Genomic DNA, 24,137 nt, shown 5'->3' on the forward strand with positions numbered 1-24,137 from the left:
GTGCGCAATGAGAAATGGGTTTAACTGTAAATTTAATCTCCTGTTGAAGATTTTTAACTGTTTGATAAATGCACAGCCATGAGAAACCACCGTCATAATCACAAAATCCTGAAAATGGTTCAAAGATTCCACGGGTTCTTGGTCTCTCGCAAATCTTATCAGTCTCACACACACACAGACACAGACACATTCTCATGCGCTGTCTCACACACACTGTTTTTTTTTTTCTTCAGTATTGCTAAAGTAATTATTTTCAAATTGAATTTGATCAGCCAACCAATCAAATTTGATCTTATGACATCATTCCCAATCTTTCTTTTCATTCACTTGAGCATAAATACTGGTTTAGCATTTTAGCAAGTTTAGCACTAGCTAACCTAGCAAGTCATTTAAATGCATTACTGAGGTAATGTTATCCACCTAACTAGTTAGTTTAGCTAACATTACCCCTCCAGGTATCTCTCTAGCTAATGTCAGAATAACAATGTGTAGTTCAAGCAAATGGCAAGTGTGGTTTTTTTTTTCATTTTAAGCTAATATAATATGTAATTTAAACCGGTAACCATGTTGGCTAGCAAGCTAGCTAATATTAGGCTTGTCTAGCAAGTGTTAGACTAAGTATTGTCTAGCAAGTGTTAGACTAACATCATGTAGTTTAAACACATGACAAGCTAGTTAACTTCAAGCTGTGCTATTATGTTTGCTAGCAAATCAAGCCCATTTTTAAATCAAATATTTCATTTTAATTACTTTGTGTAGTAAAACCAGTATTTTATGCTGAGCATACTTAATATTGAAGAAGTTTCATGTGTCTGGATTGAAATTGACTGATCATGTTTAATTTAAGCTCCGCCCTCGCTGAGACAGAGATGCCTGTCACTTGCAAATTCAGGACCTTTTTTTATGGCTCTAAGGCTTTAAGTGAGTTTACGGTACAGTAAAAAGGCTCTCTGTTCAGGGTAAAAAAAAAAAAAAAAGGCTTTCCGTATCCCCTCTCAGCCTAGACAACCGCACCTGTGCAAATGTTTACACCCCCGTTACTCAACACTATGGAGGACACCGGACTCAGACTGAAAATGACTACACCACATGAACTGCTGTACTTTCTATTCATCTGTCACTTTGTTTGCTTTTATACGCTTTCTATATTATTATTATTATTATTATTATTATTATTATTATTATTATTATTATTATTATTAAGCAATGCAGTGTTTTCCCGCATTAGCTTAGGTGCTAAACGGTTCAACTGCAACAGAAATTGGCATCCTGTCTGCATCCTTCTTAAAGTCCTAGTGTGAAATTGGCAAAATATACAGATGTTAAGTATACAGTTGGGTCTGGAAGTCTGATTCCGTGAACAAGGACTGTTTTTATTTCATCAGTCATTAAAAACAAATATAAAATTCAGCTGGAAATCACAGAAAACAACTCACAGCCATAACCACAGTCCTTCAAAAGAACCCTTTCCTATTGTCTTGCTTTTATACTGTTTTTACAAAGTAAAGGGGGAAAAGTGAAACAAAGAAACATCAAAACATTGAGTTAACAGTTAACTATTTACTATATCGGTAGCTCAGTATACATATTACACATAGACTGTACACACTGTGCATATCAGATTAGGTATATAGATCTATTAACTGATAATATAGCAATTTCTTAAGCGCCATCACAAGTGGAAATTTATTTGAGTGATTATCAGTACACAGTATGTGCCTAGATCTAACCCTTCTATACGTAACCCTTCTTATATCACAATTACAAATTTTGGGGGGAAAAGAACAACACTTTTTATCCATTTAGAGTTACATTTAATGGTTTGGAGCACCCATGGACCAAGCAACTTCCTGTTCTTACGTTATAGCAGCTGTAAACAGCTGTTTCTGCACCAGCCTCGCTTTATTTTTTTCTTAATAAGTCCTTAATAGGACAAAAAAAAGTAGACCGGGGGTCTTCCGTCTTGTCTGCAAAGAGCCGGTGTGGCTGCAGGCTTACATTACAGCCAAATTGGAGGCCCACTTGATAGTTGCTTGGAGACTAAGATGAACTGATTAAACAAATGGAATCAGGCGTGACTCCTGCTTGGTTGGAATGAAAGCCTGCAGCCACACCGGCCCTTTGTGGATCAGACTGAAGACCCCTTAAGCAAACAGTCCTGAGTCAGAAAACTTTAAGTTTCTCAAAGTGATGACACTGGAGACTCCTTCATAAATGTTAAATAAACATCTCCTTACCGAAAATTATACCATACCAACCATTGTATTGTATGCCTTTGCTATGTCTTTGTTAAAAACCAAACAAACACGTTTTTCAATTCGATTAAGTTTTTAGACTCGGAGTCTGTGGAGCATCTGCCGTATACCGTAAGACCCTGTGAATAAGCTATTACTATAGAAACCATAACGTATTAGAACGAGTGCATTCATATAAACCAGAGCTGCTGTTATAGTAAATGAATGAACATTTTCTGACCAATGAGAATCGAGCATTCAACAGCGCTTTGGTATAACTGTTAAATAACTGATGAAATAAAAACATGCTTTTGGACCTGACTGTGTGTGTAATAAAAGTCACTGAGATATTCTGGTTAAGTTTTTGTTTTTTTTCAGTGTGTATTAGTTTTTGGTATTGATCTAAATGTCTTATTCAATAGAGAGTTATAGAACAGTAAGTTTAAAGGTTGGCATGTTGACTAAGTATAACTATTTCTGTTATTTTAATTAATCGAGCCACGTTTGTGTCCTCTGCTCATGAAAAGAGATTATCGTTTATACACAAAGAAAAGCTGACAGGTAAATATATGGGAGAATAAATAAAATAAATAAATAAATAATAATGTCAGTGACATTCGCTGAAGTCAACGAGTTCCCGCCCAACGTGGCCAAATAATCTAATGTAAATAATGAATCAAAATAATCTTCATACAGTACTTTTACCTCAAAAACCTATATCTTTTTTATAGATAATAGCTTTATTTCTATAGCACTTCATGTATTTTTAATTCAGCATTCTCGTCGAGGTGCTCTGGACGCGCCATCAGGAATGCAGGTTGAATTTGTAATATACACAAGGCCAGTGTCGAGCGTATGTTCATAAAGAAATGATGGGTTCAGCAATTCTTTTGTAGAAATCCATTTGAAGAAAGCAGATGCTTTTCTTTAGATGCTGGTGCCCCCAATTCCCCCCACCCCCAGCCTGGCTCTACCCAGAATGCATTGCTGATGCCCTGGATAGCAGTATCGGGATCATGGATTTCTGTATGTGATTTCATGTATGTTTTAAATAAAGTTAATAGACATCTTCTTTTTGATGTTTAGTTGCTCCAGCACATCAACAGTGAACAATATCATGTCCCATGATGCATTGCGCTGCTTTTTGCTTTTTTAGAGTGGTTCTGTTTTTAGAGTATGTAACTCACAAATTGGCCCTTTAACATGTGTTTATGAGAACATATAGGATTTTAGAAAATGCATCAATGTTCTAGGCAGACGTTCTGGGAGAACCCCAGCCCTGGTGAGTGTTGTAGCAGGGCTCACAGTCAAATTGGCTGCAAGTGAGCATTACATTATTCGTCCTGAGATGTTTGATCTCAGCTCACAGCCAAATAATACTTTTATGAGTTGTGAGTTTACTACAAACCAGCTATAGAGGAAAGAGATTACCTGAAAGTTCAGGGTAGTGATCCTCCAGGACCAGCATTATGAAACACTGCTCTACATGACTGGATATCATCTGCCTGGGGACCTCAAAACATCGATGCTTGACCCCAGAGTATGTTTCAGCAAAAGGTCAACTCTTTTACAAAGAAACTATAGTCCAATTTTCATGCTGTGTTCAGTTTTGTACACTCAAAAAAAAAAAATCTACATTGTTTAAGCCTAAAGCATCTTCAGTTTTTCTCTCTGGGGAAACCCTTAAAAGTCCTGTGTAGAACACAACATCAAAGAGTTTTCCTTTTAGAAAAAAATTTACAAAGCGAAGACCCTTAAGGAACCCAAATCAAAGCAACTGGGTTTGTTTTAATCTCGATGTTTCATCACATCTTGGTCTCCATTGGGTGGCAAAACATCTTCAAAATTACAGCACAAGTGCAGTGTCGTTGATTCACTGCTATAGCACCAGATGACTGGAAACCTTCACAGACAGTGTGAGTGAGTTCCAAATCATTGTACATTATATCCCAACAGAAAGTCATGGGAATGGATGGTTTTGCCACCACTCATTCGAGCAATCGGGAATTATGTAACATGGGAGTGTATCGTTCATCAATCATAAATAACTGCTTCATCCTGGTCAGGGTCACTGTAGATAAATTACTTACACTATACGGTGAAAAGTTTGTGTATACATGACCATCACACGCATATGTGCTTTCTGAACATCCCATTCCAGATTTAGTTCCTCATTATTATAATAGCTGTTATAATAGAAGCAGCACAATGCATAAAATCATGCAGATACAGTTCAAGAGCTTCAGTTAAAATTCATAAAGTGTGATCTCTGTGACTTTAACCATGTCATGGTTGATGGTACCAGATGGGCTGGTTTGAGTATTTCAGAAACTGCTGATCTCATGGGAATTCCATACACAACAGTCTCTAGAGTTTATACAGAATGGTGTGAAATACCAAAAATACATTCTGTGAATGGAGGGCCTACAGGTTTAAACACCTTGTTGAGAGAGATCAGAAGAGAATGATCTGACTGGTTTGGATTGGATTGATCATCATTCTAGTGCTCAATGGGGCCACAGTCAAGAGGGTGAGAAGATACAAATACCTAGAAGTCCACCTCACAGAAGACCTCTTCTGGACAACACACATGAACAGCTTAGTGACAAGGGCATGCCAGTGCCTCTACCATCTCTGACGCATAGCCAGGTTCAAGGTCTCTCAGAAAGTGCTGAGGACTTTCTTCACTGTGGCTGAGGAGAGTCTTCTCACAGGGAGCATCACCGCCTGGTTCAGCGGCACCATGGCCCAGGACCGAAAGGCATTGTCAAGAGTGGTGAGGGCAGCAGAGAAGGCCATCAAAACATCTCTCCCCTGCATCACAGACATCTACACGCAGCGATGCAGGACCAGGGTCAGGAGAATTATCAATGACTTTCACCACTCTGGACATAGACTCTTCCCACTGCTCCCATCAGGGAAGTGCTACCGGATCCTGAGGACCAACAAAAACAAACTCAGGAGATGTTTCTGCCCTCAGGCAATCCAGCTACTGAGCAAGGAACTGAACAAGTAGTCTGCATATTCCTACCTCACACACAACACACATACACAAAACAATTTGCACTATGGTGAAGGAAAAATAATAAATAATTTTGCACATTGAGTATTTCAAAGTGCAATGTGCGGCTGTGGCTCAGGTAGTAGAGCGGGTTGTCCACTAATTTTAGAGTTGGTTTGATTCCTGGTCCACATGTCTCCATATGCTGAAGTGTCCTTAGGCAAGACACTGAACCCCAAGTTACTCCCAATGGCAAGCTAGCACCTTGCATGGCAGCTCTGCACCCACTGGTGTGTGAGTGTGTGTGTGTGAACAGATGAACGAGGCAGTGTAAAGTGTTTTGTAGACCTGCTAAAGTTAAAGAAGCAATATAAAGTGCAGACCATTTACCATTTACATTGTATAGTCTCGATATACACCTTACAACTCTGTGTATCTGCTTCCACACATCCTATTCTATTATATTACATTTATTCACATCATATTCACTGTAGTCCATTATATTTTTATTCTACAATCTATTATATTTTATTCTACAGTCTATTATATTTTATTATGTCTACTGTATTTTATCATTTTTTCTACATTCCATTTTTATTAAGTGTGTATATCCTTAGTTGTTGTTGGTCTGTTGGTTATTGCACTGTGGGACAAGTAACTAAGGAAAACATTTCACTACATAACATGTACATTACATTACATGTGTCTAATACGTATGTGACAAATAAAGAACCTTGAACCTGATTTGAGCTGACAGGAAGTCTATAGTATCTCAAATAAGCACTTTTTAAGAACACATGAGGTTCCACTCCTGTCAGCCAAGAACAACAATCTGAGGCTATCATTGGTACAGAATCACCCAAACTGGACAGGTAAGACTGGAAAAAGTCCAGGTGATTTATGTGTTTTCTTCAACTGTCCAGTTTGGGCGAGCCTGTGCCCAATGTAACCTGATTTGTTTTAGCTGAAATACTCAAACCAGCCCTTCTGGCACCAACAACTAGAGTTGGGGTACTCGATCCCGGACTCAGACTCGAGTCCAATTATGAACGAACTCAGACTTGTAACATGAAAAGAAAGATAAAAAATAAATAACAACATAAATTTAAGATAACAAGCAGGGATGCAGCTTGTGAACAGGAAAGGCAGGCGACTGCTTGGGGCCCCAGGCTGTTAGGGGCCCCAGTGGGCTGACAAACTTTACTCCACAGCAATGTCTCAAAATGTGGCAACCCCAGTGACAGTGGACAACTTGCAAAGACGTGACAGTCGGAATCCTCCTAAAAGGGGCCCCATGTCATTCCCGTTGACTTTTCGGGTGGTAATATATTCAGAAAACAACATTAATAAAGGAAAACAAAGAGGACATTTCCATAAGGAAGTGAAAAAAGAAAGAGAAAAAAGAGTATGAGGAAAAAAGAAAGCAAGACAGTTGTAAGTGGATCAGATAATGACGATTGTTTGTTTAAGTATAACAGTAAATAACCGAATGTTGTTGTTTAGATATGGAGAATATAGTGGCAGCATTTGCACTAGCCAAGGCCCGTAAGCAGTATTTGTAGAATCAATGCTGAAAGGATGTTGATGAACACTGGACAACCTTATAATGTGGGTTTAGATCCCTAAGAAAACTGAAAAAAATAAATTTTTCGACATATAGTTTGTACTATGTTTATATTATTTTTATTTTAAGTCTTTTGCAATGTTTTATCGTTCTACATATTTATATTTTGTTCTATTGTTTTATCGTTCTTTGTATTTAAAGTTTGAAAATTGTACTAATGTGAACATTTGAAATAAATACAAAAGTTTCTATTGTGTACATTTTTGGCTGGTGTCAGATTATTTATAACATAATAGTGATGAACGCTGGTTGGAGGGGCCCCCTGAGAGTTTTTACTCTAGAATTAGACACTAAAATCTCCCCTGATAACAAGAAATTAATTAATATCTCCCTGCCTGACCGGGACTTTCTGTGCTCACAGACATGAAACAGAAAGCCCCCTCATCATGCGAGTACTGAACTGAGTTCTCTTTAGCAGCTTATTAGACTTGGACGATCAAATAAATTACACACACATATCATGTCAAAATGCAGGTCTGGCCGAGTATTCATGTAAACACAGTCGGTTATGTCTTAAGTGAATATAAACGGTTGGGAAAAAATCGGAGGTGTGTCAATACACTATATTGGATATTAAAGTTTTTTGGATCTTAGTTCTTAAAGTCCAATAAATCTGTTGCTGTCTGTGTCATTAATGTTAATCAAACAACAAAAGACAAAGAGAAAATCACTCACGCACTCATTTGACTGAATAACTTCAGTAAATTTAATAAGAATCCCTGTATATGTCATACAGTGAAATCTATTTTATTTTACATTTAATTGCTTTATGCACCTTCCATAGTATTTCTTACTTGATACACCTACAGTACCTGAGAAAACGTATCGTTGTCATGAAATAAGATTATAGTCATATCGCCCGCCCCTAAACATTAGCATTTGGTGATACCAGTCTTGAATTTCACGTAAAATGTGAAAAGTACTTCTTAATGTAGTAAAAATCATAAACCCTGCTGATTTTTATTTATTTTTTATTTTATTTTTGGAATTAAAATGAAAAAAGGTACAAGAACAGAGCTGCGTTCAGAAATGAGTTTGTTGGCATTCATAGACAGATTAAAAGCAGTAATAAATCATGAAGCTTGTTGTTATGACCTGCTGCTAAATGTAACTCTACTCTGTACTTTCTCTCTCTCTCTCTCTCTCTCTCTCTCTCTCAGTCTATTTAACTGTGGGGGAGAGCATCGAATCATTGAAATGTCAACTCGAACTCGAGAACACAATATAGTTTGATACAATAACCAAAGAGGTTAATTTGAACTTTCATACACTTGTAATATAAAAAAAGTTCTACATGTACCTCTATATCCCTTTTTTTTTTCTTTGAAAACATTTTTTGATAGGAAACTAGTTGAGGTGCTGATGACATGAAATAAAAACATTAAATGGCAATGGAAGATGTAATAGTGGTGTTTTTTGTTACATTTATGTTGCCATTGGTTTGTGAAGGTTAAAATATCAATTTAACAGCTCAGTGTTGAGGTTACAATTGCAATTTCAAATCTTTTTCAATTTAATTATTCTCTGGACTCGAACAGACTCAACTCGGACTCAGCCACTAAGGACTCGGACTTGAGTCCAACTCGGCCCCTTTTGGACTCAGACTTGGACTCTGACTCGATTGGTTAAGGACTTGGTCTCGACTCGAACTCGACAAAGGTGGACTCGGACCCAACACTACCAACAACCATGCCATGGTTAAAATCACAGAGATTACACTTTTTCTTCATTGTGATGTTTCCTGACCTGTATCTGTATGATTTTTTATTTTTTTTTTTTGCATTGTGCTGCTGCCACATTTACTGATTAGATAACTGCATGAATGTGGATGTGTACAGGTGTTCCTGTTAAAATGGACAGTGAGTTTATATTAACTAATACACTATCAGCTCAGTGGCAGTTTATCCTGGTCAGGGTTAATGGGGTTAAATTACTGACATGTATTTGTTTTAAACTATGTTCATTAGAAGATATTGCAAATGGGTACAAACAGCAGGAGTGGGTGGGATTGGTCAGAATTCTTTCAGGAGCAGGTGTGATTGAGATAAACAAAAAACAGAACCGTAGAAGTGATATGAAAGTGAGAATGTTCCAATAAAAGAAAAAGAAAAGAAAGCAACATACAGATGTATTGTAGATACAGATGTATTTCCTTGCTCAGGTCTTATTTGACCGATCGCTATCAGTTCATAGATATAAATAGCGACTTCTCCACACATACCGAGCTTAAAATTGGTGTTCCACAAGGTTTTGCTTTAGGCCCAATGCTTTTTACTTTATATATGCTGCCTCTGGGTCAAATTATTTGTAAACGAATTAGCTTCCACTGTTATGCTGATGATACACAGCTGTATGTTTCAGCGAAGCCAGATGACAGACAGCAGCTTAATAAAGTTGAGGAATGTGTAAAGGACATTAGACATTGGATGCTTATTAACTTCCTTTTACTTAATTCTTTTCCAGTTTCATTTTTATTGAACATTTCTGCTGAAAATTTCTGCTGTACATTTCTGCTGAACATTTCTGCTGAACATTTCTGTTGAACATTTCTGCTGAACATTTCTGCTGAACTAAACATTTCTGCTGAACATTTCTGCTGAAGCTTTTGCTTAATTCTGACAAGACAGAAGTACTTGTACTGGGAACATGTGCAGCTAGAAGTAAGCTTTCTGATTACCCAGTAACTCTAGATGTCCTTTCTGTTTCATCATGTGCAGAAGTAAAAGACCTTGGTGTGATTATTGACCCCAGTCTTTCATTTGACGCTCATGTAGATAATATTACCAGGATAGCCTTCTTTCACCTCAGAAATATTGCTAAGCTAAGAAATGTAATGTCACTACATGATGCAGAAAAATTAGTTCATGTTTTCGTCACCTCTAGGCTAGATTATTGTAATGCCTTACTGTCTGGATGTTACAGTAGGTGCATAAACAAACTCCAGTTAGTCCAGAATGCATCTGCAAGAGTCCTTACTATAACCAGAAAGTATGACCACGTCACCCCTAGCTTATCCACACTGCATTGGCTCCCAGTAAAATTTCGCATTGATAATAAAATACTATTACTGACCTATAAAGCACTGAATGTTCTCGCGCCACAGTGCCTGAGTGAACTTTTGGTCTTTTATGATCCGCCATGCCTACTTAGATCAAAAGGTGCAGGCTATTTGTTGGTATCTCGAATAGTGAAGGTTACAGCAGGGGGAAGAGCTTTCTCTTACAAAGCCCCACAGTTATGGAACAGCCTTCCAATTAGTGTTCAGGACTCAGACACAGTCTCAGTGTTTAAGTCTAGTATGAAAACATATTTGTTTACTCAAGCTTACCCTGAATAGACTTTCTTATATGCAAAGTACACAGTCTTATTCATTACGGTATAGTAAGCATACCTAATAATCTCTCCCTCTCTTTACCTTCCTCTCCCTCTCTCCTTCTGTCGAGCCACACATGATATTATGGAGATGCCAGTGATCCTGACCCTTTCTACTCTCCGGACCTGCCTGATCCATCCTGATGCCCTACCTCTGGATGGAGCTTTCATCAACTAGAGGCTACAGCCTGGAGATTGCTGAGGATGGTACTACTTGAAGTACCACGGAAATGGTTTTGGACTTTGATTTCACATGGACATTCTCGCTGTGGTTGCTGGGACTACGGCTGCTGCTATGGCCTTAGGACTGCAATTACCACATGCAATTGTGCACTCAAGTCTCCTTTAGTGAACAGTGGACTAGTTCAACAAAATGGACTTCATATAAAAACCATAATGAACTTCCCTTTACTTTCACACTAATCGTTGTTACCCAGACGAGGACGGGTTCCCTTCTAAATCTGCTTCATCTCAAGGTTATTCCCTCATATTATCTTAGGGAGTTTTTCCTCGCCACAATAGGGATAAATTCACACTTTTAAAATCTGTATCCTGTGTTTATATGTTTCTGTAAAGCTGCTTTGAGACAATGTCCAATGTTAAAAGCGCTATACAAATAAAATTTAATTGAATTGAATATTGTGGAATGGGTTTCACCTAGTCTGAAATATTCCCAAAATAAAAAACTACTGAAAAGTCTTGCTTTCATTCCAGTCTGTCTCATTACTGTTTTTTCCCCACACCACCCTGCTGAGTCAACATCTTCACAACGACGATCACTGCATGTGTTAGTCGAGTGGTTTATGTAACTCCTACAGCCAGTGTGACTCAGCCATTTAAAATCACATGAGAAACACTGTGCATGCCTGATAACAGAAATGTGAGCTGTGAGAGATGATGAGAAAATGGTGTCTGTTTTGAATTAAATGTGAAAGTGTCTGGTAGCTAGCATTAATGGAGTTCATGATCCTAATGATGATACAAATGTGAAATGAGGAGGTACCACCATCATAACTAACTTGACCTAACTTTTGGATTATAGTTAATTAGCTACAGTCAATTAGTGAGTTACATCAATTATCTAATATTAAGTCGTGCCTTATTATTGTTATTCCTCTATATAGTTGTATACATTGTACATGTATATGCTTGTATACATAGCTTGTTTATGAAATGTCGTTTCTTCAGGACTATAGTGCCAAAGTGTCCTTGGGCAAGACAGTGAACCCCAAGTTGCTCCAGATGGCAAACTAGTGCCTTTCATGGCAGCTCCTCCACCATTGGTGTGTAAATTTGTGTGAGTGTGTGTGAATGGGTGAATGAGAACCAGTGTAAAGTGCTTTGGAACCACTAAGATTAAAAAATCAGTATATAAGTGCAGACCATTTACCATAAAGTGCAAATACACATCAGTGTAAGACAAGTGGAACATAATAATGATTTGTTTCTATCTTTATTTCAATTATTTAGCTGGCCTTGTCTTTAATGTTGTACTTTGAAGTTTGATTTATGTACTTATGTTTACTTATGTTTATGTTTAAAGTGGACTAGTCCGTCTTTATTGCCACCTCTGTTGATTTATTTGTTTGGTTCTGTTCAGTCCTCAGTTGTCTGAGTTTAGTCCTGTTCAGTTAGTAAAGAATTGAATATGATGTGGCCGGCGTTACAAGTCGATCTCTATTATAAGCCTAAATATTGATTTTGATTATTTGAATTTTTGTTGTGTTACCCTGTTAACTAAAGTGTTACCCTGTAGTGGTATTAAAATGCTAGTACAACAGTTTCATTTCACAGCTTCAGGATCCATGGTTCGATCCTGAGCTCTGTTTTCTGCCTATGCGGAGTTTCATGTGTTCTCTCTGTGTACATATGGGGTTTCCCCAGGATCACTGGTTTCCTCCTAGCTCCCCAAAACATACCAGTAGGTGCACTAGCTACTGTATGCTAAGTCATCCCCATGTATGCATGGTGTCCTAGACAGGCTATATTCCCATCTCATAAAGAGTGTTCTCTGCCTTACTTAAGATGAATGAATGAATGAATATATTGTAGCTTGCTTGTATTGTAGTTCACCAATTCAATGGGTTTATATGGACCACAGGGTCAAAGGGTATTAGTGGAACAGGGAGTGTGGCATGCAGTGTGTAGTGATGTCTCTCTCATTTCCTCAGTGGTGTTCAAAAACAGTTTCTAAATCGAGACACAGGTCTTGCGGTTCCTGGTTTAACCATAAAATGCCATCTGATTAAAGGTTCTTCTGCTTTTTTGGTTTTCCTTCCCAGGGAAAGTGGTTCAGCGCTGGTTTCAAGCTTCCTTCACATTAGCTGGTTTTAAATGCTCTTTGTTTTTTCTACTTTTTAAAGAAACTATTTGGATCTTTCCACCAGTGTCCCTGTGTGTGTGTGTGTGTTTGTTCATGGAGGTGCTTTCCTGGCTCTGGTGGACTTTACCACAGAATAGGGGGAAATTGTGTGTGTGTGTGTGTGTGTGTGTATGAATCAGAGAGGCAAATTAGGGAAAGATAACATGTGCATGCATGTTACATGATAATTTTTTTTAAAAAAATGTAATGATTAATTAAAAAATAAAGCATCATTTCAGAGGTAAATAATGGTATAAGAAAATAATCAATGACAGAGTGGTGTGATGAAGAAGAGTTACTTCAAATTAGCATCTATCAGTCCATCCATTTTCTGTGCCGCTTGTCGTGCTGGGTCGCGGGGATCCTGGGGCATGGGGCACGGGGCACAAGGTGGGGGACACCCTGGACAGGGAGCCAATCCACCGCAGCGCACAATGACACACACATTCACACATCTTTATTCTTTTCCTATAACAACATGTCCCAAAGTGTTTTATACCTTTTACACCACAGCAGTTTGCCAATGATTAGAAAATATTTTTTATTAAAGAAAACAATGTTTACTTTTTATCTGTTTATAGTTACATTTAATGTTTTGGAACGTCCATTAGATGAGTTCCTGGTCTTGCTTACATTATAGCAGCTATAAAAAGTTGTTCACTCAACACCCTCTCTTTTTCTCTCTCGCGCTCTCAAAAAAAATGCAACTTGTCATGTAACAAAAAACACAAAGCCTACACTCTTCTCTCGTAAAAATGTTGGAAAATACAAAGTTACAGCTTTAACTCTTACACTGGAGGCTCCTTCCCTAAAAGTTAAATAATAATACACATCTCCTTCCAGAAAACAACATCATTTCAGAGATCACACATGTTTTTCATCTGTTTATTTGTTTATATTTACACAGGTTAATTATATAAAGCTGTGATTTCATTACTATGACTAAGTGTATTGTCACACAATTGTTTCCACTAAAAAAAAAAAAAATCACCTGGCTCCTTCTGAAGAATCATGTCGGAAAGTTTTGTAATCTCCAGCTTCAAACAATGGAGCAGAGTCTGGGCTTGGAGCCAAAAGGAGACAATTGTGTTAAACCGACATTACGTCGGATACGAACACACCTACAAGTCGATTAGCAGCCTTGTAAACTGCCTAGAAAGCATAAACTTTAGGATGTCACAGAACTTTATGCAGCTAAATAAAGATAATACAGAGGTGCTTCTTTATAGGAAATGATGCACAGAGAAAGTTAATTATGCTAGACTCCTTGTCTCTCATTGCAAATGACTGCGTTAAGAATTTAGGGATCTAAACAGCATAGTATCACCTTCGTAAGATCTCTAAAGTATGTGATATTCTCTCTCCCACAGATAGTGAGAAACTCATACATGCATTTGACTCATACATTACATCCAGACTCGACTACTGCAACAGTGTTTTGGTTGGCTTTTCAAAGAGCGCCATTAAACACTTACAAAGAGCTCAGAATGCAGCTGCAAGAATGCTGACATGTAATAGTCTGAACAATTATATCACTCCAGCACTTAAATCACTTCAGTGGCTACCTGTGTCTTACAGAATTGATTTTAAAATCCTGTTATTCATTTTCAAATGTCTTCATGGTGGTGCTCCTACATACCTTAGTAATATGATCACGAAATATACTCCTGCTAGATCACTTAGGTCATCCAATCTGCTGGTTGTACCCAAAACCTGGCTGAAAAGCGAGGAGTAGGACTTTAGTCACTACGGGCCTAAACTGGGGAACTGTCTCCCTGACAACCTACGTGCATTTTATTTAATTAGCACTTTTATCAAAGTGCATTTGTTCACTGGGGCCTTTCCTGAAACCAGTTAATTTTCCATACTTGATTTGTATTCTTTTATTTATTCTATTTTATTTGGTTAGCCTATATGTCTTTTATTTATTTAATTTCATTTCTTACTACTGATTTTATTTTGCTCTGCACTTACATATAGCACTTTTTTAAGCTTAGCGGTTCTACAAAGCACTTTACACTGTCTCATAAACCCATTCACACATACATTCACACACCAATGGTAGCAGAGCTGCCATGCAAGGCGCTCACTTGCCATCGGGAGCAACTTGGGGTTCAGTGTCTTGCCCAAGGACACTTCGGCATGTGGAGTCATGTGGGCCGGGAATCAAACCGCCAACTCTATGATTAGTGGACAACCCGCTCTACCACCTGAACCACAGCTGCCCCAACCTTCTTGTATCTACTGTATGTCTTCTGTAAAGCACTTTTTAAACATTGTTTTTAAAAAGTGCTATATAAATAAAGCTTTACTTACTTACTTACTTACCTACTGGGTTTAACACACACACACACACACACACACACACACATTCATTTTGAATTATCAATCAGCAACAAGATACAGAGTGTGTGTAAGTGAACTGGGTTTAATACTAAAAGCTATAAATCTGCAATTATAAATCTACTGCGACTGAGAAGAGGAAGAAGAACGTTTTACACAATGCTTTCTATTTTATATATATACACAACACATTGATTATCTCATTACAATGGCACCTGTCTATGGGTGGGATATATTATGCAGCAAGTGAACAGTCAGTTCTGGAAGTTGATGTGTTGGAAGCAGGAAAAATGGGTAAATGTAAGTATCTGAGTGACCCTCGATAAGGGCCAGATTGTGAAGACTAGACGACTGGGTCAGAGCATCTCCAAATCTGCAGGTCTTGTGGGGTTCCCAGTATGCAGTGGTTAGTACCTACTAAAAGTGGTCCAAGGAAGGACCGTCATGTGGACAGCTTGGTGCGTGTGTGACGCTTATCTGGGGAAGAGATGGCACCAGGATGCATGATGGGAAGAAGGCAGAGGTAGTGTGATGCTCTGGGTAATGTTCATCTGGGAAACCTTGGGTCCAGGCATTCAAGCGAATGTTACTTTGACACGTACCACCTATCTAAACATTTTTGCAGACCAAGTACACCCCTTCATGGCAACGGTATTCCCTAATGGCAGTTGCCTCTTTCAGGTGGATAATGGTTTGAGGAACATGATAAAAGTTCAATGTGTTGACTCAGCCTCTAAATTCCAAAAAAACAATTTTTTATCCATGGAGGCCCCACCTCGCAACTTACAGCACTTAAAGGATCTGATGTTAATGTGTTGGTGCCAGATACCACAGCACACCTTTAGAGGTTTTAATGTTATGGATGATTAGTGTATATACTGTACACAGCATTCAGAGAGACCAAGAAGAGAAATAAATCATCATTTTCATTAAATCAGTGAGATCAGTGAATCAGTAAAACCAGTCAGGCAACATGAGACGATATAATGGACTAATATTGTATCAATGAAGCTACACTTTTAGAGTTCAGTGGATAAGTCAAATTTCTTAGTCTCCAAAAACAGGACTTGGAAATTCCACTTGTCTCATAAAAAAGCACTGCTGTAGAGTTCTACAGAGAACAGTTTACTACTAAGTAGTAAACATACAGAAGTATTTTACTACTAAGTATATCAGTATATCAGAAGTTTTGGTCTGAATTTAAGCAACAGCCTCATATTAAATCTTGTCATGTTAAGTAAATGTGAAGCTTTTTACAGTGACGAGGCAGTGACGAAGCTTTTTACAGTGACGAGGCAGTGACGAAGCTTTTTACAGTGACAAGGCAGTGACGAAGCTATTTACAATGATGTTTTTTTCCCCTCTTATACCACAGCAATTTCCCAATATTGCAGTATATTATTGAATAAAGAATGACACGTTATACTTTTTATCTCTTTAGAGTTACACTACCGGTCAAAAGATTAGACACACTCATTGTTTATTTTTATTTTTAGTTTCCACATTTTAGAATAATAATACAGTCATAAAATCTCTGTAATAACACAAATAGATACCCTTTTTTTGCCTAGAATTTCCAGAAACATATTCATGGCATTTTCTCAACTGATTTCTTGAGGAATTTCCCTGAGATGCTTTTTAAACAGTATTAAAGGAGTTCCCACCTACGCTGGACACTTATCGGCTGCTTTTCGGAATATTTCTCTCCAAGTCATTTTTTCTTTAAAAAAAAAAAAAAAAAAAGATTTATTGTTTTCTAATGAAAGAAATGAATATGTTGGCACGATTATATTTTTGTCTACAACACCGATTTCAAACATTCAATCACACACCTTCAGATCAAAAGGTTTTTAAGATCATGAGAAACATTTCAGTCAAGTGTCTCCAAACGTGTGACCGGTAGTGTATATCTCATGTTGTGGAATCTCCGTGAAACGGGTTCCTGTTCTCGCTTACGTTATAGCAGCTATAAGCACCTCACAAGCATAAACTATTCAGTCCTGAAGATGTCGTAAAACGTGAACGTTACAGCTCCTGACAGAAAAGCTCACCACATTATACAAATCTCATCATACAAGTACCTGTCAGAGCTGCTGTTATAGAAAATGAATCACCAATCTTCTGACCAATCACAGTCTAGAATTTAGTAAAAAAAAAAAAAATAGTAAAAATAGTAAAGGTTATAGCACTGAAGTTCTGATAGTGTTTAAATAGTAATAAAACAAACTCCAAAAAGACTAGTTTTTAGTATACTAAGTATATTAATATAAGTATACTAATATATACGTATGCTAATCAATATAATTAATTGAACTGGCAAGTGAGTGTTAATCTTTCTTTCAACTGAATAAGGCCCATTTTCCAATAACTGGTTAAAAACAAATATCCAGATTGTGGGCTTTTTTTTCCCAGAATCTCCCTCACTTGTTTGTGCCTTTAAATAAAAGTATCTACCAAATAAGTAAATGTAAAAACGATCCACACAGTTTTTCTTTTATATTATGTACTACTGAAAGCCTTTTTTGGATCAAGGATGACATTTTAAAAAATTTTAATATTCAAATGTCGTTGTTGCGGTTCCTTCCACAGAAATAGAAAGCCGAAACTCTGGGAGGGAAAAACCTCAAAAATCTTCTGTCCCCTGTGTTATTCTACACGTCACCATCAGCCTCTGTTTGAGTTCTTGAAACAGGATCTGAAACTGATGGGGTGTTTCTTAGTGCAAAAGATCACACTGCACATGATCACACCTCTTCAGTAGAAAAAAAGAGACAAAAACAAAATCTTCACATTGATAATGAATCATTACCCCGCCTTGTGCCCGATGCTCCCTGGGATAGGCTCCAGGTTCCCCCGCGACCCTGAAGAAGGAGTAAGCGGTAGAAGATGGATGGATGGATGGATGATAATGAATAATACACCCCTTACACATCACATATCATCACATATCATAGACATAACATATGACATCACATATCATAGACCTTATACTGTATAGTGTATAGTGCAATGCTAAGTAAATACAATAAAACAACTGCAGACATTTTTTGTAATAAAAGCATTATATGGCCAAAAGTATGTGGACACCCGACCATCGTAAACAGATGTGCTTATTGAACATCACATTCCAAAACCATGGTCATTCATATGGAGTTAGTCTCTTAGGTTAGGTTTGGGCCTCTTAGTTCCAGTAAAGGGAAATTGTAACGGTACAGCATACAAAGATTTTCTAGACAATTGTGTGCTTCTGACTTTGTCTTAACAGTTTGGGGAAGAACCGCATATGAATGTGATGATCAGGTGTCCTCATACAAAAATAAGCAGATTTCTTTTTGTTAGAAAGTTGAATTTTAACCTTATGTATAATTCAATTTACAATTTTCTTGTATAATACGACACCCACCAATAATAATAATAATAATAATAATAATAAAAAAGAAGAAGAAGAAGAAGAAGAAGTAGAAGAAGAAGAAGAAGTAAAAAAGTAGAATACCTTTTCAATCATGAAACAAAATGAAAATCATGGAACACATTATGATTAAATCAGTGAAATCAGTGAGTGATTGAATGACTGTGAAAACAGCAGGTGGTGATCTGATGAGATGCTAATTATGTGGTTTTGACTCTAATGGACGTTATTCCTCGACTCTGTACATGCAGTAGACTGGAGCTGGAGAAACTCAGAATCATCTAAACTTGTTTCTCATCAGTGTTTGTCTTAATGTTTTCTGAATTAAGCTTAAGATTTTTTCAAAGGTTGCCCCCAGTCAGATCACAAGTTTCTTAAAGTTTCATTTGTGCATCATGTAGGACCACTAACACATAGATTATTATGCCTATGTAAGTAGGTAGTGTGGAAGATTTTTTAAATATAAAATACAGTATGTGGCATCCATGACGTTCACACCCATATGCGGTTCTTCCCCAAACTCATGCAACAAAGGTAGAGGCACAGAATTGCCTAGAATGCCTTTGTATGTTGTTGTATTGAGATTTCCCTTCACTGGAACTACAGGGCCTGGGTTTACACTGAACAGTAACATTATGTATTGTTCATTATTTCTGTTCTAATTAGCTAAAACAGGTTAGCACTAATAGAAGAACAAGAGCAGGTCCGCATATTGTACTGTATTGTATTGTCATCCTTGGGGGAACATACCCAGGCCACTGTGTTCTCTCAAAATGAGAGAACCTTGTGAAAGGGACTTCCTTGGATCATGATTATGGACATAGGGTCACCAAAAAATGTTTCCATCCATCCATCCATCCATCCATCTTCTATACCGCTTATCCTTTCTTCAGGGTCATGGGGAAACCTGGAGCCTATCCCAGGAAGCATCGGGCACAAGGCGGGGTACGCCCTGGACAGGGTGCCAATCCATCACAGGGCAACCAAAAAATGTTTTTTTAGACTAATTTAAAAGGCACACCTTTACAAATGATTTTCCAGATTTCCAGAAACACAGGACCCTGGAAGGTCCCTTAAAATTAGGAACCCAGTTACATATCATCATTTATTACTGAACTTGAGAAGCTACGTACAATATTTTCCTGTTTCCCAGAAGACAAAATATTAACCGTTTACATCAATGATCCTGTTCAAAAGTGTACACCCCCCTGGCTTTTTATGCATCGTGTTGCCTTCTTGAGCCTCAGTGAATGTTTGCACTCTTTGTAATAGTCGTGTACGAGTCCCTCAGTTGTGTGAAAAGATGGATCACAACATCATATAGTCGCTGTTGGAAAGGGATCAATTATGCGGAATGTGCTGGAAAAGCAAAGAATGTACAGGACCTGGAGGATTTTTCTGAAAAACAGTGGGCAGTATGACTGCTCAGGACAAACAAGGGACTCATAAAACTAACAACGATCACAAAACATAAAAACAGTCATTGATCATCCAGGTAGCAACACACAGTATTAAGAATCAAACATATGTAAACTTTTGAACTGGTTCATTTGTGTAAATTCAGTTATCATTGTATCTTGTGGACTATATGTCAACATCTGTTACGTGAAATAGCTTATACAGGGCAGAACTACGTAAAAAACTAAATAAAATTTTTAAGATCCCTCTTTTTTTTCATTAATAACATTTTGCAGATTCTGCAAGGAGTATGTAAACTTATGACTTCAACTGTACAACCCTGGAAGTATAGGACCCTAGAAATATAGAGCCCTAGAAATATACATCACTAGAAAGATAGAACCCAAGAAATATTGGTTGCAGGAAATAGGACTGTTTTCTGAAAATATAACGAGAAAACATATAAATTACATAGGACCCTAGAAACATAGAGTCGTGAGAGCAGGGAATGGGTTGTTTCAATTAAAAATTTCAATGACACTGAGAAAATTAGGAAAATTAGGCCCTGTGATCATGAGGCTGAGAGAACACTGGATCCTGACAATAAGGTTGACCTTATGATAGATACTGTACCGAAGTAACACACACACACGCACACACGTGCCTTATTGTCATGATATTATGACTTGCTATTGTTGCTGTTGTTGTTTTTTCCGATTGAACCTAAATAATTTCTCACCTCCTACGACAGCTCTGCAGCTCAAATGCAACACCAAAGCTGACATGCAGAGGTGTGTACATTTCAACAGACTGTTGATCTCATTGTACTGTATGAATAATACCTGCCACCCCTGCCACCACTGCTACCCCTGTCACCTTGTAGATCTGCTCTGTTCTCTAGCAGTTGGTAGTTAATTGAATGTATTTGTTGAAAACCAAAATAATAATAATCACAAAATAATATTAAAGACTTGTTGTTTTAGAGTAACATGCCGAATGACTTTCCCCGCCTCCACTCACGTTTTTTTTGTTTGTTGTTTTTTTGAGAACCACAGCATGTTCACGCTGGAGAAAGAGAGAAGTGAGAATCTGCTCTCAAACATTGTTAGTGTGTCCATTGGTTTACACTGAATGTCAATTACGTCTGGACATTTTCCAAAGCGTCGGCAAACCAAAGTCCCCGCACTACTTCCTTCCTCCAAACTGGGGCTTCCCCATGACGGTCCAATGTGTATAAAAACGACAAGCTGACTCTCTAATGGAGCATAAGACAGTGAGATCTCCTCAGGTACTCATCTTCTTTAATCTGTCCATCAGTCCTTTGGGTTAGATTCAGCCAAAGATCTCGAACAAGGAAGCAAGATGTCGGCCTGCCGTTTGATCCTCCTGTCCGCCGTGGTGGTGCTGCTGAGTGCAGTCACACTCACTGAAGGTGAACTATTTGACTATTTATACATTAAAGATGTTGGGTGGCTTTTTTAATATTATTACTCATTTTTGTTGATATTTGTTGCATTAGTTGAACATTTTAAAATATTTTTGAATATGTATACTAACTTAAAACAGCTACATACCACAACGATATTGAATTTGGGATTTTGATTAGTTGGAAGGTGGTGATTGATTTTCTGATCACACATTTAAAAAAAAACAATGTGTAATCGATTATATGATATGGTGAATTTTTCTGTAAGGAGATCTTTATTTAACATTTATGGAAGGAGTCTAAAGCGTCAGTGCTCTGTAACAGTCAGAGGTAACACTGTAACTTTGGAATGAGCAGTTTTAGAAAAATAATCAGCTGTGATGTGGTTACAGTAACTCTGCTAAATATGTTGGGCTTTGGCATTATTATACACCACACATTCGAGCATATGAAGCTGTTTCAGATTAAAATGGATTGCATTGTGAAAGAATGTAAATATAAATTAAATATCAAGAAGAATGGGGAAAATTATAAAGCTGATAGGAACTGGTGTCTGTACTTAAGTATGAGTCTGTGTGTTATGTAGGCCTGACACATCAACAATCAGTACAATGGATATAATTGACTCTGTGTAGAATTGTGCATAGAGCTCAACTGATGTGTGTGGCATTTCACAGGGATGCGTTTCACGGGCACCAAAAACGTCTGCTGCTACTCCTTCCACCCACGTCCACTGAAGGCCATCATGGTGACCAGCTACAGCCAGACCAGCCCGCAGTGCACAAAACAGGCCGTACTGTAAGTGTGTGATTATCTGTTATTATTGAGAGACAGACAATGAAAGACCCAGATGGAGTGAGAGAGAGAGAGAGAGAGACTGATATAAAAAGAAAGAGAGAGACAGACAAAGAGAAAGAGAGACAGAGAAATAGACAGAGTGAGAGATGGATTGACATGCAGATAGAGATAGAGGCAGACAGACAGAGACAGAGAGGAGACAGAAAGAGAAACAGTAACAGAAAGTTGAATTAAGGGATAATAAAATGACAGGGTATTTTTTTTTTTTTTTACCATGTGAAGGAATGTTCTGTCATGTGCAGATTCAGATAGAAACAAGATGCTGAAACTGTAAAAAGGACAAAAATAACCTCATAGAGTTAACTCAGACTCAGAACTCATACTCCACCTACTGTTTACACTGCCGTCAGGCATTTATGTGTGTGTGTGTGTGTGTGTGAGATGTTAGTTTAAACTTCTAAACTTAATTAGTAATATTAAATTCGTGATTTTGTCTTTCATTAATAAATAAAACACGGTAAACACTGGTTAATTGCTGTGGTATAAGAGAAATAAACACTTCGGGACATGCTGTTGTAACAGTAACTCCGATTCATCACGCCACCCTGTATTTTATAATTTCAGATAACAGCACAATGCACAGTGCTTTGTTACTTACTTATGACAGTGGCGCTCTATTAGATTTCCTTTTTATGATCCATCAGCACGATCATCTAGTTTTGTGTTATGTGAAGTTGATAAATGTATAAATCCCCAATTAAGTTTGTCTTGTGTTATCATGTTATTGTGTTTTTAACTGGTTCATTACTACCCAGAATCATCACTTTACTCACACAGAGAGCCACTCAATTCTTTGATGATATGAGAGAGTTTGGCATATAATCGTCATTTTCATCGATATTTAATCGCTTCTTTGTTTTTTTCACTACAGGTTCAGAACCAGGAAGGGAAAGGATGTGTGTGCTAAACCCACTGATGCCTGGGTGAAGGAGCTCATCAAGGTTTTGGACATCAAGTCAGGAAACCAGGGATCCATATAATCCTGTTGACCCTGTTGATTATCATCGTTATCATCATGATCAAATTCTATGATGGGTTTCGAGCAGATTTGCACAAACTCTAATGATGTACAAATCTCTGAAATGCCACTAACAATTCACCACATAAAAGCTACCTATTACACACTGAATGTTCTCTCAATGAATGTTATCATTTTTTCTTTACTTTTTTGGGGGAGTGTATTCTATTTTTGACCTTTTATTGTCATTTATTTTATTCAAATTGTGACTTTATTTGTGTAAGCACTGATAAATGAAACGTTCATGCTCTAAGTTTATTATATCTATTAACATGTGATATGTGGAAACTAAAATGATTTAAAAAAATAAAATGAAGAGATGCAAACATTCCCTTAGTTGTCATTGGTTTTATATATCTACATTGTGCCACCAAAACAACTGTGACCCGTCAAGGCATGGACTCCACAAGTCCTCTGAAGGTGTGCTGTGGTATCTGTCACCAAGACCTTAACAGCAGATCTTTGGATCCATGGATCGGACTCGTTTGTCCAGCACATCCCACAAATGCTTGATCAGATGGAGATCTGAGGAATCTGCAGGCCAAGTCAACACCTTGAACAATTTTTGCAGTGTGGCAGGAAGCATTATCCTACTGAAAGAGGCCACTGCAATTAGGGAATACCGTTGCCATGAAAGGGCGTTCATGCATAATACAGCAAATAAAACAGAGACAAATGTTTGACTTTCTGATATTTATTCATGTTCTTCATGAGAAAAAGGATCAAATCTAAAAAAATAACTAATTCGACCTCACATATCAAGCAGCAAAGTAGCCAAGTTTACACAAGGTTTTCCCCCCAACACCAGGCTAGACAAACTACTAAAACATTTCTTCGCAAGCCTTACTAAGACGAAAAAAAATTCTTCTTGTCATGTTACTGAGAAACTGGAAACTCCTTTATTTTCAGGACTTTCCCATGTCAGGAAAGTTTTTGACTGTTACAAAGTGCTGACACTGGAGACTCTTTCCATAAATGTTGCATAATACATCTCCTATCAAAAAACTTTACCACATTAACAATCATATATTTGTCTTTGTTAAACAACAGTTTCATTAATCCAGCCTTATATTATTATGCAATGTCCACCAT

General features: G+C 37.6%; 2 protein-coding genes across 2 annotated transcripts in view; both read left to right on the forward strand.

Moving 5' to 3' along the window:
- Positions 1–24,137, forward strand: part of LOC128611770 (regakine-1-like) — a 32,103-nt gene that overhangs the window by 1,395 nt on the left and 6,571 nt on the right. The window lies entirely within an intron of this gene.
- On the forward strand, positions 20,967–23,374 carry LOC128611771 (C-C motif chemokine 3-like). Its single transcript, XM_053631550.1, has 3 exons — positions 20,967–21,175; positions 21,847–21,967; positions 22,899–23,374. Exons 1-3 carry the CDS (start codon positions 21,106–21,108, stop codon positions 23,005–23,007), a joined length of 300 nt encoding a protein of 99 aa, XP_053487525.1. The 5' UTR covers positions 20,967–21,105; the 3' UTR covers positions 23,008–23,374.

This window comes from Ictalurus furcatus, chromosome 8 (assembly GCF_023375685.1).
Source record: "Ictalurus furcatus strain D&B chromosome 8, Billie_1.0, whole genome shotgun sequence".
NCBI lineage: Eukaryota > Metazoa > Chordata > Actinopteri > Siluriformes > Ictaluridae > Ictalurus > Ictalurus furcatus.

What these genes read in the sequence shown, in the direction of transcription:
- LOC128611771 (XM_053631550.1), top strand. Translation starts at nt 21,106, where the DNA reads ATGTCGGCCTGCCGTTTGATCCTCCTGTCCGCCGTGGTGGTGCTGCTG. An exon ending in TGCAGTCACACTCACTGAAG is followed by an intron (nt 21,176 to 21,846) that starts GTGAACTATTTG and finishes GGCATTTCACAG; the next exon opens with GGATGCGTTTCACGGGCACC. An exon ending in TGCACAAAACAGGCCGTACT is followed by an intron (nt 21,968 to 22,898) that starts GTAAGTGTGTGA and finishes TTTTCACTACAG; the next exon opens with GTTCAGAACCAGGAAGGGAA.